General features: G+C 38.5%; 1 protein-coding gene across 1 annotated transcript in view; it reads left to right on the top strand.

Moving 5' to 3' along the window:
• The window catches only part of LOC126484377 (uncharacterized), a 100,026-nt gene that overhangs the window by 32,747 nt on the left and 48,036 nt on the right, over positions 1-19,243 (top strand). The window contains exon 7 of the mRNA XM_050107905.1: positions 11,429-11,537. Coding sequence (XP_049963862.1) covers positions 11,429-11,537 — 109 coding nt within the window. The remainder of the gene's footprint in view (positions 1-11,428; positions 11,538-19,243) is intronic.

The raw sequence follows: 19,243 nt of genomic DNA, 5'->3' as shown, positions 1-19,243 counted from the left end.
GGATTGACCTCTGGCATGCCTCCTGCGAAACCCACATTCTCAACGTATTGTCCCGCACTACATTCGTAGTGCCCACGCCCATTATACTCATTACTCGTGGTGCGTTGCCGATTCCCGTAAGAGTTCGGGCACTGTTTGTGCATTCGCACAGAAGAAGAAGATGGTCAAGTGGCCGGTGAGCCTTAACTATATATACACTAAGATGGTATCTGTTCTTTTGGACATGTCCGTCGGGCATGTCCGAAAGAACAGATACCATCTTAGTATATTACATGTGAAAGCTTTTCATTTCTTGTAGCAACACTATGTATATTAATTCAAACCAATAACTTTTCTTATTTGCGTGTTTCCGGTACTTAAGAGTGATCTTGCTATTGGATGACTACATCACGTCTCCTATGCTGTCATCAGCTGGCGAGATCACGTTACATGAGCTATGACTGGCTTACAAAAGTGCATCGCAATCTCGATTCCAATGCTTCAGGAAGTAACATGCGCTGTTTGGTGGTATTCGAATTTATACATTTCCAGCACGAAAATATGCAGTGTACCTGTTGCTGCATATCAAAGATCTTTCCAAAATGTGTTTTTTCCCTAAGTTTCGTTTTCTGAAGTGTCGGGAAATTCTATGTTGGTGTATAAAACAATAAACATTCCAAGGATTGATAAGTTTTACACTGCCGACGAAAAGTATACTGCTATTTAACACGGAAAAACTGTGTTTTCACCTGTGAGAAAGTGTATTTTCAACCGATAAATCCAGGAAATTTTTTTCCTTGTCCATGTATATGCCCTGTATTCTTTTCGAAAACAGGTTAATTTGTGGACATAAGCTTCTTGGCATCAAGGAAATTTATTGTGTTTGAACCTAGAATATGTTCAAGAATTCTGCAGCAAACTAATGTTAAGGATATTGGTCTGTAATTTTGTGGGTCTGTTATTTTACCCATATTATATACAGGAGTCATCTATGTTGTTCTCCAGTCACTTGGAACTTTGCACTGGGTGAGAGAATTGTGACAAATGCAAGCTAAGTAAGGGGCCAGTGCCATAGAGTACTCTTTGTAAAACCGAATTGGGTTTCCCTGACGACTTATTTGTTTTTAACTCTTCAGCTTTTTCACAATGCCAGGATGATTATTATTATGTTGTCCATACGGGGCTGTGTGTGACTGTCAAACAATGGTATGGTGGTATGAATGTCCCGTGTGAATGATTTCTTAAACATGAAATTTAAACATCTTTCATTTTGCTATTTTCAACTGTCACTCTAGACCATTCAACAAGTAACTGGATAGAAGCCTTAGATAAGCTCAGCGGCTTTATATAGGAATAGAGTTTTCTCATGTTCCTGGCCATATCTTTTGTTAAGATGTGATAGTGGTAGTTGTATGCTTAATGCACAGATATTTCCACAGATTCAGGAGTCTCTACTAACCTTTGTCTGTGAACGTTTGAGCATTCTCTTTTGAACTAAGAGTGCATCAGCCTTGGTTTCTTCAATATTTTCCGAATTTCGTTGTTAAACCATTGGGAGCCTTTTCCATCCTTAATCCACTTGATAAGCACATAGTTCTCCAGACCACGATTTATGATCTGTTTAAACTTTGCCCATAATTCCTCTACATCTGTCTTATTGTAACTAAGTGATGTCAGTTCATTGTTTAAATGAGATGTCAACAGCTGCTTACCTGCTCTTTCTAGCAGAATCATTCTCCTAGGTTTATTGGCTTATTTATTAACTTTTGTAACCAAAGTCTCTATGATATCACGATCCCTAATCCCTGTCTGTGTAGTGATGTCATTGATAAGGTCCGTCCTGTTTGTAGCTACAAGGTCTAAGGTATTTCTGTTGCTTGTAGGCTGCCAGACTAGCTGCTCAAGAAAGTTGATGAAAAATGTGTTCAAAACTCCTTTGCAAGCCAGCCTCTCAAACCCCCCCCCCCCCCCCCTCCTCCCCTCCCCCACACCTGCAGTAGGTTATAGTCACCTCGATGGGTTAAAGTCACCTACAACTGGTATTGCATTATCTGAGTTTTTACATGCTGCAGACCATAGACATTCTTTGAATGACTCTAGAACTGTCACAGCAGAATTGAGTGGTTGGTAAAATACATCCAACAAATAACTCGGTTTCACCTAGACCTGTCATATGTGACCAGATAACTTCACACTGTCACACTCAACTTGGCCTCAGTAGCGACAATATTTTTGTGAACTGCAATGAACACTTCCTCTGCTATGGTGTCTGTTCTGTCTTTGTGACTGATAGTGGTCATATATATGTGAGGTGTCCTTGCTTGTGTGAATGCATGTTTTTATTTCCTGATGAAGGCTTAATGTGCAACAGTGTTTTCGCTGTACCTGTTTGCAGTGCAACGTGTGAGTAGTAATCTATTTTTCTGTAATTGTTGAGTTTCCTAGCCTGGATATTTCAGTTTAAGATTTTTTGTTGTTGCCATTATATTTAAAAAGTTTTGCTACATCTCTTTTTGAGCACTATGTTAACTGTGCTCCCCTGGAGATATCAGGCATAATAGTGGTGCTGAAAAGTTGAGTAGAACACATTTATAGTTTTCAAAGTTGAGACTGAATTTAAGGCTGTGTCAAGGTCGCTGTACAGTAATCTCAGAAACTTCATTTTTCCCTGTGTTGCAACAACACACATTTAGGAACCAAATGCTGCAAAAGGCAATGACGTACCAGTCAGAAATAATCTTGTTTATCCAGTCTGTGCCAATATGTCTCTACTACACTTGCTAAACAGTTGGTAGTGTTAATTCCTCTCCTTGAAAACCTTAAATCTATTCTCTATATTCTCTAAAAGTACCTGCACTTTTGATTTGAGCTTTAGGTTACTACCTTTGCAGTGATACGTACATTGTCCGATTGTAATTTTCAGCTGTGGTAGTACTTGTTATGAATTCCAATGAATTTTGGTTTATTTTTTGGTTCATTGTGCTGTATTTCCTGTACTATATATTTCTTTAATTATTCTGTACTCTACCTCATCTTGTATGGTTGTGTTGCTAAATATTCATTTTTAATAGCTGCTTTAGTGCACATGGCCAATTTCCTTCCCAGGTTCAAGTTTACGCTCCATCTTTAATGACCGTGATTGCGATGGGACATTGAATGAAAATATTTTTGCTGTCATTTCACTTCTAATGACTTTTTGTCTACAGGACATTAAACTCTAACCTTCCATCCTCCTCATGGAGCCTTGAAGACAAATTTTTATCCCTAAAGGGTTGTTGTTGTTGTTGTGGTCTTCAGTCCTGAGACTGGTTTGATGCAGCTCTCCATGCTACTCTATCCTGTGCAAGCTTTTTCATCTCCCAGTACCTACTGCAGCCTACATCCTTCTGAATCTGCTTAGTGTATTCATCTCTTGGTCTCCCTCTACGATTTTTACCCTCCACGCTCCCCTCCAATACTAAATTGGTGATCCCTTGATGCCTCAGAACATGTCCTACCAACCGATCCCTTCTTCTGGTCAAGTTGTGCCACAAACTTCTCTTCTCCCCAATCCTATTCAATACTTCCTCATTAGTTATGTGATCTACCCATCTAATCTTCAGCATTCTTCTGTAGCACCACATTTCGAAAGCTTCTATTCTCTTCTTGTCCAAACTATTTATCGTCCATGTTTCACTTCCATACATGGCTACACTCCATACAAATACTTTCAGAAATGACTTCCTGACACTTAAATCAATACTGGATGTTAACAGATTTCTCTTCTTCAGAAACGCTTTCCTTGCCATTGCCAGCCTACATTTTATATCCTCTCTACTTCGACCATCATCAGTTATTTTGCTCCCCAAATATCAAAACTCCTTTACTACTTTAAGTGCCTCATTTCCTAATCTAATTCCCTCAGCATCACCCGACTTAATTAGACTACATTCCATTATCCTTGTTTTGCTTTTGTTGATGTTCATCTTATATCCTCCTTTCAAGACACTGTCCATTCCATTCAACTGCTCTTCCAAGTCCTTTGCTGTCTCTGACAGAATTACAATGTCATCGGCGTTAAAGGGTTAGGTTACCATAAACAAGTAGTCACAGATGCCCATGCAGAGTACAGTGCTCAGCCAGAATATTATAACCACCTACATAATAGCTGGTATGTCCCTCTTTGGCACAGATAACAGCAGCGACAGGTCAGGGCATGGAAGCAATGAGGTCTTGGTAGTTTGCTGGAGGGAGTTGGCACCATACCTGCACACCAGTCACCTAATTCCTGTTAACTCCAGGAGGGGATTTATGTGCTCTAGTGCCATGTTCAGTGGCTGCCCTGATATATTTGATTGGGTTCAGATCTGGCAAGTTGGGGGGCCAGCACGTCAGTTGGAACTCCTCAAACCACTACATTACCTTTCTGGCCTTGTGACATGGCGCATTATCTTGTTGAAAAATGCCACTGCCATTGGGAAAGGGGTGTAGGTGATCTGCAACTAGTATGCAATACCCCTTGGCCATCATGAAGCCTTGTGCAGGCTCCTCTGGACTCGTGGATAGCCACATGAATGTCTCCAAGACCATAATGGAGCCACCGCCTGCTTGTCTCTGTCCCACATTACTGGTGTCAGGTAGCTGTTCCCCTGGAAGACAATTGATTTGTGCCCTTCCATTGGCATGATGATGAAGGTATTAGGATTCATCAGACCATGCAACGCTCTGCCTCTGCGCCAAAGTACGGTGCCGATGGTCACGTGCCCATTTTAGCCGTAAATGCTGATGTCATGGTGTTAACATTGGCACATTTATGGGTCGTTGGCTGCAGAGGCCCATCGTTAGGAGTGTTCAGTGCATTGTTTGCTCGGACACACTTGTATTCTGTCCAGCATTAAAGTCTGATGTTAGTTCTGCGACAGTTTGCTACCTGTCCTCTTTTACTGGTCTGCCCATTCTGCAGTGTCCAACATCAGTAATGAGGGGTGGCTGCTGAATCCCATAGTGTCTGGACAAGGTTTCACCATGATTTCATCACGTGTTGAAGACACTCGCCACAACACTTCTCAAACACCCAAAAGTTTCCGAAGTGCTCTTGCCGAGCCTCCAGGCTATCACAATCTGTCCTCAGTCAAACTCAGACTGGCGCCTTTCCCATTCTACACACGGACAGTGTGCTCACTGATACTACATGCACTGTGTGTGTGTGTGTGTGTGTGTGTGTGTGAGAGAGAGAGAGAGAGAGAGAGAGAGAGAGAGAGAGAGAGAGAGAGAGAGAGTGAGACCAACAGTCATTCTTTGCCAGGTGATGCTGATCAGTGTATATCCACTGTCTCTATGCCAACAGGATTCATTTAAATTATCAGAATTTGGTTTTGCATTTGACATTTCTGCAACATCTTTTTATAGTTTATATTAATTCTTAATCCTTGTCTCAGCCATTCTTTTGATATTCATTGCACAATAATTCTTTGGTTTTAACAGATGTTGGATGGGTAATTTAAGAGGTGGCCGAATGCCCTTCCAGTTCCACCCTTTGGGACAGAATGTGTGTACGCTAACTGTCTGCGTGTAATATCACTCATGTGAAAGTGAGCAAAAGTTTTTTAAAAGTTTGTGAGTCAAATAACTGAGATGATACTTAGGCATCAGCCTGGCATTTCTGTAGTGGGCTGTAGGATATCGCCTAAAACACGTGTTCAGGCTGACTGCCCGGGCAGATTCAATTTTGGGCCAGTGCTCCTACCCATCCTGGAAGCAGCACTTTGACATGTATGCCAATCTGGGCTGATTTCTTTGCATTCTGGAACATTATTTTTTGTCTCTCTGTTTATGGTTCACAGTTTTTGTTTACATGTGATTTTCCACCACTCTTTAGCAGGTGACATTACAATGATTTAAGTACTCTGCCACATCCAGCCATCTTTACACATCTTCACTTACTTACTAAGTAGGGTGAAGTGTTATAAATGAAATGAGTTCACTGTGACCTCTCGAGGCCAGTTCCAGAAGTAATTTAAAGGTTGTTGGAAATCAACTTGGGCTGAGTGTAGAGATTTTTTTTGTGCAGCCAATTTCAATATTGTTGTTGCTGTTGTGGTCTTCAGTCCTGAGACTGGTTTGATGCAGCTCTCCATGCTACTCTATCCTGTGCAAGCTTTTTCATCTCCCAGTACCTACTGCAACCTACATCCTTCTGAATCTGCTTAGTGTATTCATCTCTTGGTCTCCCTCTACGATTTTTACCCTCCACGCTGCCCTCCAATACTAAATTGGTGATCCCTTGATGCCTCAGAACATGTCCTACCAACCGATCTCTTCTTCTGGTCAAGTTGTGCCACAAACTTCTCTTCTCCCCAATCCTATTCAATACTTCCTCATTAGTTATGTGATCTACCCATCTAATCTTCAGCATTCTTCTGTAGCACCACATTTCGAAAGCTTCTATTCTCTTCTTGTCCAAACTATTTATCGTCCATGTTTCACTTCCATACATGGCTACACTCCATACGAATACTTTCAGAAATGACTTCCTGACACTTAAATCAATACTGGATGTTAACAAATTTCTCTTCTTCAGAAACGCTTTCCTTGCCATAGCCAGCCTACATTTTATATCCTCTCTACTTCGACCATCATCAGTTATTTTGCTCCCTAAATAGCAAAACTCCTTTACTACTTTAAGTGTCTCATTTCCTAATCTAATTCCCTCAGCATCACCCGACTTAATTAGACTACATTCCATTATCCTTGTTTTGCTTTTGTTGATGTTCATCTTATATCCTCCTTTCAAGACACTGTCCATTCCATTCAACTGCTCTTCCAAGTCCTTTGCTGTCTCTGACAGAATTACAATGTCATCGGCGAACCTCAAAGTTTTTATTTCTTCTCCATGAATTTTAATACCTACTCCGAATTTTTCTTTTGTTTCCTTTACTGCTTGCTCAATATACAGATTGAACAACATCGGGGAGAGGCTACAACCCTGTCTTACTCCCTTCCCAACCACTGCTTCCCTTTCATGTCCCTCGACTCTTATAACTGCCATCTGGTTTCTGTACAAATTGTAAATAGCCTTTCGCTCCCTGTATTTTACCCCTGCCACCTTTAGAATTTGAAAGAGAGTATTCCAGTCAACATTGTCAAAAGCTTTCTCTAAGTCTACAAATGCTAGAAACGTAGGTTTGCCTTTTCTTAATCTTTCTTCTAAGATAAGTCGTAAGGTCAGTATTGCCTCACGTGTTCCAGTGTTTCTACGGAATCCAAACTGATCTTCCCCGAGGTTGGCTTCTACTAGTTTTTCCATTCGTCTGTAAAGAATTCGTGTTAGTATTTTGCAGCTGTGACTTATTAAGCTGATAGTTCGGTAATTTTCACATCTGTCAACACCTGCTTTCTTTGGGATTGGAATTATTATGTTCTTCTTGAAGTCTGAGGGTATTTCGCCTGTTTCATACATCTTGCTCACCAGATGGTAGAGTTTTGTCAGGAATGGCTCTCCCACGGCCGTCAGTAGTTCCAATGGAATATTGTCTACTCCGGGGGCCTTGTTTCGACTCAGGTCTTTCAGTGCTCTGTCAAACTCTTCACGCAGTATCATATCTCCCATTTCATCTTCATCTACATCCTCTTCCAATTTCATAATATTGTCCTCAAGTACATCACCCTTGTATAGACCCTCTATATACTCCTTCCACCTTTCTGCTTTCCCTTCTTTGCTTAGAACTGGGTTTCCATCTGAGCTCTTGATATTCATACAAGTCGTTCTCTTATCTCCAAAGGTCTCTTTAATTTTCCTGTAGGCGGTATCTATCTTACCCCTAGTGAGATAGGCCTCTATATCCTTACATTTGTCCTCTAGCCATCCCTGCTTAGCCATTTTGCACTTCCTGTCGATCTCATTTTTGAGACGTTTGTATTCCTTTTTGCCTGTTTCACTTACTGCATTTTTATATTTTCTCCTTTCATCAATTAAATTCAGTATTTCTTCTGTTACCCAAGGATTTCTACTAGCCCTTGTCTTTTTACCTACTTGATCCTCTGCTGCCTTCACTACTTCATCCCTCAAAGCTACCCATTCTTCTTCTACTGTATTTATTTCCCCCATTCCTGTCAATTGCTCCCTTATGCTCTCCCTGAATCTCTGTACAACCTCTGGTTCTTTTAGTTTAACCAGGTCCCATCTCCTTAAATTCCCACCTTTTTGCAGTTTCTTCAGTTTTAATCTACAGGTCATAACCAATAGATTGTGGTCAGAGTCCACATCTGCCCCTGGAAATATCTTACAATTTAAAACCTGGTTCCTAAATCTCTGTCTTACCATTATATAATCTATCTGATACCTTTTAGTATCTCCAGGGTTCTTCCATGTATACAACCTTCTTTCATGATTCTTAAACCAAGTGTTAGTTATGATTATGTTGTGCTCTGTGCAAAATTCTACAAGGCGGCTTCCTCTTTCATTTCTGTCCCCCAATCCATATTCACCTACTATGTTTCCTTCTCTCCCTTTTCCTACACTCGAATTCCAGTCACCCATGACTATTAAATTTTCGTCTCCCTTCACAATCTGAATAATTTCTTTTATTTCATCATACATTTCTTCAATTTCTTCGTCATCTGCAGAGCTAGTTGGCATATAAACTTGTACTACTGTAGTAGGTGTGGGCTTCGTATCTATCTTGGCCACAATAATGCGTTCACTATGCTGTTTGTAGTAGCTTACCCGCATTCCTATTTTCCTATTCATTATTAAACCTACTCCTGCATTACCCCTATTTGATTTTGTGTTTATAACCCTGTAGTCACCTGACCAGAAGTCTTGTTCCTCCTGCCACCGAACTTCACTAATTCCCACTATATCTAACTTCAACCTATCCATTTCCATTTTTAAATTTTCTAACCTACCTGCCCGATTAAGGGATCTGACATTCCACGCTCCGATCCGTAGAACGCCAGTTTTCTTTCTCCTGATAACGACATCCCCTTATATTACATAAAATATGCATACCATTTTGCAAGCACAACTATGAAATCCATTATTTTGTCTCCTAAGTCCCATAAATTTTCTACAGCACAGAAAGCCATTATTATTTGTGGATATTTCTTTTCCTTGTAACCATGTTTTTTAACCATTCTATCTTCAGCCAGTTTTCAGCTCTGTGCATGTGTCAACAGGTTATTTAATCATTTGGTAACACAGCAGGGACAATGTGTTTATGTTATTTTTGTATGTGAAGTAACTTGTCTACGCATATGTTTTTATTTTTGTATGTGAAGTAACTTGTCTATGCATTTCTGGTAATTTTATCTCTATTCATTTTTTACGTCATCGTTTAGCTGTGGGCAAGAAAAGTGTGTGTTTAATGTTAAACCTGCAACAAAAATACAAATTTAAGAAATCATTTAGTGACAGTAACAAGGGACATGTTTATTGCACGCTTTTTACTGAATAATTGTCTTTTGCACATGTAAGAAAGGGTTATATTAAAGACCATGTAGAACCAGCTAAACAGAGGAGTACTATTAATACTACTGCTTTACTAAACATAAGAGATTTTTTAAAGCCAAAGATGGGAATAACAGTGCTCTGGAAGGTGCTGCTAAGGATGCTATATTTTCACACCATACTGTTAGACACAAGAATAGAAGCTTTCGAAATGTGGTGGTATGGAAGAATGCTGAAGATTAGATGGATAGATCACATAACTAATGAGGAGGTATTGAATAGAATTGGAGAGAAGAGAAATTTGTGGCACAACTTGACTAGAAGAAGGGATCGGTTGGTAGGACATATTCTGAGGCATCAAGGGATCACCAATATAGTATTGGAGGGCAGCGTGGAGGGTAAAAATCGTAGAGGGAGACCAAGAGATGAATACACTAAACAGATTCAGAAGGATGTAGGGTGCAGTAGGTACTGGGAGATGAAGCAGCTTGTACAGGATAGATTAGCATGGAGAGCTGTATCAAACCAGTCTGTGGACTAAAGACCACAACAACAACAATAACAACTGTTAGACACGATCTCAGTTTCAAGACATGAGACTGCACATCTGAAATGGTTAGAAATAATGTGATCCAAAATCTCCCAGAACTAATACCGAGTCAGTTAATGTTAACATTATTTCGCCATGTATGTTTAATAATGTATTGCGTTCTTTGGAAAACATTAATTACATTACAATAAAGATGGAGTGCTCAAACATAAGTAAGTATTACTTGTTCTAATTGTTGTAAGATATTTCAATCTGGGGCAGGGGAATTTAATTTAAATTTTTAAATTTTGATGATGTGCCAGATAAAACTGCACAAATTTTGTCACAGTATCTTTTGAAGTGTGAAAAAATGCAAACATGAAGAAAAAGTTCGTTTGCTGTACTGCTAATAACAGTAACAAGTTTAGTAATGTGAAGTCAGGACCAGTAAAAAATACAACTGAATAAATAAAGTTTAGTGTTTCAGTAAATTGTTAAGATTTCCAAGTAATTTAAAAATTATGTCCTGGGTTGGCCTAAGTATGGTGTAGTTACTATTGCAATTGTTTGATGGCTGTGCTACAACTACATTTAAAAACTGATCTGAAAATTTTTGAACTATGTGGAAAATTCAACCGAAGAAAAACAGTAGTTGCATAAAAAAGGGTAATTAATAGAACTTTGACTCAGCTGATGTACACCAAATGCAGCCTAAATGGAACTGCGGCAAAGAGGGTGTGGGGGGTCACAACTGCCACACGCCACATAAAGACAACCTGCTCAGGTGTCTATAAATCAGGTATCACTTCTTACGTCATCATCAGTGTTTGTGTTACATACAAGCTGGCAACAATTGTTCCATTCACATATCTTCTGGATAGCTTGATTGTTGGTGACTTGGCATCCTTGGAAGTTTTGGCATCTAACCGATGATCAGTGTGTACTTTACTCATTTTAGCAATTGGAACAAGAAAGGCATGGAACTGCGGCAAAGAGGGTGTGGGGGGTCACAACTGCCACACGCCACATAAAGACAACCTGCTCAGGTGTCTATAAATCAGGTATCACTTCTTACGTCATCATCAGTGTTTGTGTTACATACAAGCTGGCAACAATTGTTCCATTCACATATCTTCTGGATAGCTTGATTGTTGGTGACTTGGCATCCTTGGAAGTTTTGGCATCTAACCGATGATCAGTGTGTACTTTACTCATTTTAGCAATTGGAACAAGAAAGGCATGGTGCTGTCTGTTGTTGATACCTGATGCAGCTATTTAATGTTGGTCAGCAATGTAAAGGCAATAAGTACCCGACTGCTTTAGATGTGATTTAAAAATTGTATCTTTATATTTCTTTAGACTTAGGAAAGCTTAGGAATTTCCACAAAATAAGTTTATTTGAAAATTGTTGCTTACATTAATTTCTATTTCTTTATGAGGTACACAATAAGAATTGAGTAAATTGTACCTCACACTGTTTGAAATCTTTGTAGCTCGTGCTTCAGCCATTCATTCGCTACAACATCCAGGACCAAGCTACAATAATGTTTGCTGATATCAATGCCACATATCACAAATGCAGTGAAATTGGTGATATTACTGGTAAGTACAATACACAAATTTTATACTAACCTGATAATTAGGTCTGTCTAAGTTTCTGAATCAGTGATTGAAGTTTGCTTCTCTACTGCAACAAGTACACAACCTCTCTTTGTACTTAACGATATTTTTATATTTAAAGTTCATTTAAATGAACCCAATGGTTTTGGTAGCTTTTATTGTGTGAGTTGTGCTACTTTCCAGACAACTGAAAAATTTTGCCGACACTCATGCCCTTTCTTTTATAAATCCATTGTTATCTGGGATCGGGTTCACACAGTGTCACCTAGAAAAAAAGGCCTCAACACTCCGTATATCATGTCATCTAGAGTCGTTATACTACTGTGCGCGATGGTTTCAGCTGCTAGCCTATATTGAATTTAACGTTTATTAAATTCTTATCTAAAATAAAAAGGAAATTCTGTTACCTCAAATAATGAATATTTGTTCTCTTATTTTGTTCTCTTATTTTGCCTTTTTTTGTAATATCATATTGAAACTTAATTTGCAGGTAAGTGAAATTTTGTATTATCTGTACAAAAACTGGCACGGGGAATCAAGGAAAGGTTAGAAATTCAATAAGCAAGGAACTAATATTTTTATTTACATAATTATTTAATTATTTTTTGTGCTTAAAAATACAAAAACCTTCACAGAACCAAATTTTCAGTTAAGTTCTCTCTCTCCTGAGTGTTGCAATACTATTTGTATTTATAATCTCATTGACTCTTTTGCTATAATTATTCAAAAGAATATTGACCACAAGACCAGGTATACAGTCAATGATTTTATGTACAGTGTGATTTGCAGTACAATCAAACTCAACAAATAAATGATCAAAGAAGTCGCTACAACATACACAAAACAACACAGTTCTGTGGTATCTTTTCCAAACAAACAACTCTTCTTTGTCAGTAAGCAATTTCTTTGCAGTAGCATATACATATGAAACAAAATATTACAACATCCTTACTAGGACAACACAGTCCACCTCTGTTGGTAAGGATTTTGGTCACCTTTTATGTACTCATCATCTGCTGTAAGATACATTTTACAATAATTACATTTATTTTTCTTAATGATTCAATATGATCAGCAGCCACTTATGTGATGATGTACAGGACACCCATCCTCATCTAACTCCTGTATGTCAGCATCATCTCCAATTAAATCAAACTCTTCGTTAAATGTCATTTGTGAAAGATCGTTTATATCTGACTCATTGGACAAAATATTATTATTGGAAACTACAACATTGCTTTTTTGTGATTTTTAATACTAATGAACATAATTTTGTACCTTCAAATCACTTTGTGTAATTCGTCTTATTTCCATTAGCCTCATTTTGCTTTTGTTGATGTTCATCTTACGAGGTGTGATTGGAAAGTTTTAAGAATGGGCTTGTAATTGTACAGTGGTGGTACTTACAGGCTACTGTGATGCCTCTCCTTCAAAATAGTCCTCTTCTGACTGAACACATCGACTTCCTGGAAATTTTTTAAGTGTGTTAAGGACGCTCTCCGTATTTGCAAGGATGTCTTCAATTGAGTGAAATCGCTTTCCTTTTAGTGAAAATTTCAGTTTAGGGGCCAAATCAGGGGAATATGGCAGTTGTGGAAGCACAGGAATTTTGAATCTGGTCAAGACTTCGATGGAGAAGGCACGATGAGCCGGAGCATTGTCATGGTGCAGCACCCAACTCCTGTCTCTCCACAATGCAGGCCTTTACTTCCGCACCTCTTCACGTAAATGCTCAAGGACACATTTGTAGTATTCCTTGTCAATTGTCTGTCCTCCAGGGGTAAATATGTGATGCACAATACCGGTATAATCGAAAAAAATCACAAACATTGTCTTCACCTTCGACGACTTTTTCGTGGTTTTTTTGGTTGTGGTGAACTGGAGTCTTCCACTGTAAAGACTGCACTTTGGTTTCAGGATCATATCCATATACCCATGATTCGTCACCTGTAATTACCCTATTTAACAAATCTGGGTCATTTTTAGTCCGATTAATCAGATCTTGGCACACTTCAAGTGGGTATTGTCTTTGGTCACTTGACAAAATGTTTGGAATTAATTTTGCAGACACTCGACGCATGTTCAGATCTTCAGTTAAAATTGGCTGAACTGCATAGAAACTAAATTAAGTTCATCAGCCATCTTCCTAATTGTAAGTCTACGATCAGAGCGCACTAAGTCGCGAACTTTCACAACATTTTCATTCTTTTTTGAGGATCATATTCAAATGATTCGCAGCCATTTTTAACACTGTTGAACCAGACAAAAACATTTGATTGGCTAAGACAATTACTCCAAAAGCTGTTTTTAATAGTTCGTAAGTTTCAGAAGCTGATTTCCTGGTTTTATAACAAAATTTCACACAAACTCATTGCTCTGTTTTTACGTCCATTTTCACGCAGACAGAATCCGGCAACAAGCCCTAATAGACCCACACTCAACCAGCTGCCACAATGAATTCAATAAAGGAAACACAGTTTCCTGTCAGAGGGCGTTCAAGGACACGGCAATGACTCACTCCCCACCCTCCATGTGCCTGCCCGCCAAACCAGTAAGCAGTAGCGGATCCATTCTTAAAACTTTCCAGTCACACCTCACATATCCTCCTTTGAAGACAGTGTCCATTCCGTTCAACTGCTCTTCCAAGTCCTTTGCTGTCTCTGATAGAATTACCATGTCATTGGCAAATCTCAAAGTTTTTATTTCTTCTTCATGGATTTTGATTCCTACTCCAATTTTTTGTTTTGTTTCCTTTACTGCTTGCTCATTATACAGATGAATAACATCTGGGATAGGATCAACTCTGTTTCACTCCTTTCTCAATCACTGCTTCCCTTTCATGCCCCTTGACTTTTATAACTGCCGTCTAGTTTCTGTACAAATTGTAAACAGCCTTTCGCTCCCTGTATCTTACACCTGCCACTTTCAGAATTTGAAAGGGAGTATTCCAGTCAGCATTGTCAAAAGCTTTTTCTAAATCTACAAATACTAGAAATGTAGATTTGCCTTTCCTTACCCTATCTTCTAAGATAAGTTGTAGGGTCAGTATTTTCTCACCCAACATTTCTATGGAATCCAAACTGATCTTCCCTGATGTTGGCTTCTACCAGTTTTTCAATTCGTTTTTAAAGAATTCATGTTAGTACTTTGCAACCATGACTTACTAAACTGATAGTTCAGTGATTTTCACACCTGTCAACACCTGCTTTCTTTGGAATTGGAATTATTATATTCTTCTTGAAGTCTGAAGGTATTTTGCCTGTCTCATACACTCTGCTCACCAGGTGGTAGAGTTTTGTCATGGCTGGCTCTCTCAAGGCTATCGGTAGTTCTAATGGAATGTTGTCTACTCCAGGGATCTTGTTTCGACTTAGGTCTTTCAGTGCTCTGTCAGATTCTTCACGTAGTGTCATATCCCCCATTTCATCTTCATCTAGGTCCTCTTCCATTTCCATAATATTGCCCTCAAGCACTTCATCCTTGTATAGGCCCACTGCTTACTCCTTCCAACTTTCTGCTTTCCCTTCTTTGCTTAGAACTGGTTTTCCTTCTGTGCTCTCGATATTCATACAGGTGGTTCTCTTTTCTCCCAAGGTCTGTAGGCAGTATCTATCTTACCCATAATGCTTCTACATCCTTACATTTGTCCTCTGGCCATCCCTGCTTAGCCATTTTGCACTTCCTGTCAATCTCATTTTTGAGATGTTTATATTCCTTTTTGCCTGCTTCATTTACTGCATTTGTATATTTCTCATTTCGTCAATTATATTCAATATCTCTTCTGTTACCCAGGGATTTCTACTAGGATTTCCATACTTGAGCTTCTGCTGCCTTCACTATTTCATATCTCAAAGTTACCCATTTTTCTTCTATTGTATTTCTTTCCTCTGTTCTTGTCAGCCATTCCCTAATGCTCTCTTTCAAACTCTCTACAACATCTGGTACTTTCAGTTTATCTGGGTCTCATCTCGATAAATTCCTACCTTTTTGCATTTTTGTCAGTTTTAATCTACACTTTATAACCAATAAACTGTGGCCAGAGTCAACATCTGCCCCTGGAAATGTCTTACAATTTAAAACCTGGTTCCAAAATCTCTGTCTTACCACTATGTAATCTATCTGAAACCTTCCAATATCTCCAGGCCTCTTCCACATATACAACCTTCTTTCATGATTCTTAAACCAAGTTCTACCTATGATTAAGTAGTTATGCTCTGTGCAAAATTCTACCTGGCAGCTTCCTCTTTCATTCCTTACCCTCGTCCATATTCACCAATACTTTTCCTTCTCTTCCTTTTCCTACTATCGGATTCTGGCCCTCATGATTATTAAATTTTCGTTTCCCTTAACTGTCTGAATAATTTCTTTTATCGAATCATACATTTCTTCAATATCATCATAATCTGCAGAGCTAGATGGCATATAAACTTGTACTACTGTGGTAGGTGTGGGCTTTGTGTCGGTCTTGGCTACAATAATGCGATTATATGCTGTTCATAGTAGCATATCCGTGTTCCTATTTTTTTAAATTTTATTATTAAACCTACTCCAGCATTATAGTTATTTGGTTTTGCATTTATAACTCTGTATTCACCTGACCAGAAGGCTTGTTCCTCCTGCCACGGAAATAGACTAATCACAATATCTAACTTTAACCTATCCATTTCCCTTTTTAAATTGAACCTGCCTGCCTGACTAAGGGATCTGACATTCCATGCTCCAATCTGTAGAAGCCAGTTTTGTTTCTCATGACGACTATTTCATCTCCAGAATATGTTCGCAAGAGGATGTCATCATTGGCTGTAGTTTCCCCTTGCTTTCAGCCGTTCATAGTACCAGCAAAGCAAGGCCATTTTGGTTGATGTTACGAGGCCAGATCGGTCAATCATCCAGGCAGTTGCCCCTGCTACTACTGAAATGGATGATGCCCTCTTGAGAAACCAGAAGTTTGTCTGATGTCTTGACAAATACTCCTTCGTTGTGGTTGCACCTACAGTACGGCTCTCTGTATCGCTGAGGTCCGCAAGAGTCCCCAGCAACGGCAAAGTCCATGGTTCATGGGTGGTCTGATGGATTACACATTTTAAAATAATGATGGCAGAAAATATAATCATCCTCCCGAGAAAAAAAATGCAAGGTGAATTATTGAGCAATTTCTTCCTCTTGAATTTCCAAAATTTCTTGATCACTCAACATACATGACGTAATTGTAGCAGAATTACAGCAAACTGTAAAACATAAGTTTACACTCATGATACTACATCAGTGTGATCATATTGGCTCAATCATCCACAACAGCACCTGTTCCATTCGCCAATGTTTCATTCGAAATAATTCTAGAAATTGACAGCAAAAGGCAACACCAGTCAAGGGGCAGGTTGTACGACGTCTGTACATTGTCTTAATACGAAATGAGTCCAGTTTTCGAACAGTAGGTGACTCGTATGTTGAGAAAATCAGAGCCCGACCTATACTTGGGTGTGGTCGTTTTAACAAAAGTTGCAGCCTGAACTATGCTTCAAGCTCTTCCTCTTTTTCTGGTAAGAGTGCACACATTCATGCTCACAACCACAGATACCCAAACTTACATGCTCGCCACTACTCCCAGCGTATTCATTTTGGTGTCTCTGAGGTTGTATGTCAATGTGTGTACTCGTACTAGTAAAAGAGCAAGAGCTCGAAAGCTAGTGTTAAACGTTTTCTATTATGTTTTTCTGTGCACTATGTACCAGTCTTCTGTAGGTAAGTGGTTGCCTTTCCCTTATTTTATGTATTTTTACAGTCATGAATTTCCATTTTTCCTCAAAATTGTGCAGTCGCAGAGTTCAGTTTTGCCTGTTCCGATTTGATTAATGTTTAAGTGCCACAATCATATGTTAGAACAGGTATGATAAGAATTTTATATATGTATATCTTTGAATTTATTGACATGAGGTTTCTTTTTATTACTACCAGCAATGAATAATGATTCATACTTGCTTTTTGTGTTCTGCAGTGTATTTCTTCTTTGACATCATTGTCTGCAGTTAAAACCATTCTAAGATGAGTGAACTGTTTTACTCTTTCAGATTCTTCTGTATTAATTTTTCAAGCCATTCTGTATTGGTTTGCCATGCCATAACGAAGTATTTGATTTACTTGATATTAATTTCCAGCACTGTTTCAAGTAAGCTGTTGTATATTGTAATACATCATGTGCATATGCATACGCACATTACATCTGAGCTTTAATTCAGTTTCAAGATGTGATAACTTTATTTTCCTGATAGTCTTCTCTGTAACTAGTTGAAAACTGTTTCACTATAGATGCAACAAAGAACATTTCTGAGAGTTTATTTTGAACTATAACTCTAAAATTTTAGTTTTAAGTGCACATCGTTGCAAGCTGCATCAGTTTTTCTGGGACACTAAATTATTTCATTGTTGTAGACAATGTCTGTCTGTTCACAGTATTAAATTCTATGATTTGTCGGCCATTCTGTGAAAGTCTCAGAGGTGAATTCTTTGACCTCCACTGTTGGAGAATTGTACACCCCCTCCCCCCAGCCCTCTCAGTAAGTCATTTGTGCACTAGAAATGCAAGTAGGGTATTAGCCACCTGCAGGAGCATCCACGATAAGGTTCCAGTGGTGATCTTGCTTATTAAAGGTAATAATGCTCACATAGTACTGGGATCAGAAAACTGGTTGAAACAAGGAACAAATAATGGTAAAATCCTAAATTCATATTAGAATATATAACGTAAGGATAGGCTAGATGATAACAGTGGCAACATATTCATGACAGGAAAGAACTCAATAATACCTAGAGATGTTATATAATTTTTGGATACAAAATAATATGAGAAAAGGTATAATACCTACAGATGTTACGTAATTTCTGGTTGCAAAATAATGTGGGATAAGGTAAGAATGAAAAGTGGGTCAAATGTGGTAAACAGATGCTTTTATTGACCACCTGTCTAGTGGCAGAACACTTCAGAAAAAACTTGGAAAATATCATGGATAAATTTCCTGCTATTTCTGTTATAATAGAGAGAGAGATTTTTTTGTTTATGAAAGCTGTAGAATGGGGCAGCAACAAGGATGGCATAGACAAGTTTCATGTGAAATTATTCTGAATGCATTGATACTGATTGTAACTTACAGATACAATAACTGAATATATAAGTTGAAAGTGCTGTATACAAATTAAAATGTATATTTATATCAGGCCATTGATGGGCCTAAATAAAAATCATTAATATAATATTAATGACAATTGATGATTGACAGACCTTTGACATTAAATATGTTAATTGGAATTCATTAGGTAATAGAAAAAGATAAAAGACACATTCTTGTAAAATTAATAACTATTTAACCAAGATGATAAATGCAATGGCTTTTATTTATTTATTTACATGTCAAGTTCCGTAGGACCAAATTGAGGAGCAAGTCTCGAAGGTCATGGAATGTGTTAGTACATGAAATTACAAGATAAAAGTAATGTGTTTTTGGTCTTCAGTCCTGAGACTGGTTTGATGCAGCTCTCCATGCTACTCTATCCTGTGTAAGATTCTTATCTCCCAGTACTTACTGTAACCTACATTCTTCTGAATCTGCTTAGTGTATTCATCTCTTGGTCTCCCTCTATGATTTTTATCCTCCACGGTGCCCTCCAGTACTAAATTGGTGATCCCTTGATGC

The sequence above is a fragment of the Schistocerca serialis genome, chromosome 1 (genome assembly GCF_023864345.2).
Source record: "Schistocerca serialis cubense isolate TAMUIC-IGC-003099 chromosome 1, iqSchSeri2.2, whole genome shotgun sequence".
Lineage (NCBI taxonomy): Eukaryota > Metazoa > Arthropoda > Insecta > Orthoptera > Acrididae > Schistocerca > Schistocerca serialis.
The sequence above is the reverse complement of the archived record's forward strand: the minus strand, read 5'-3'. Positions and strand labels throughout refer to the sequence as shown.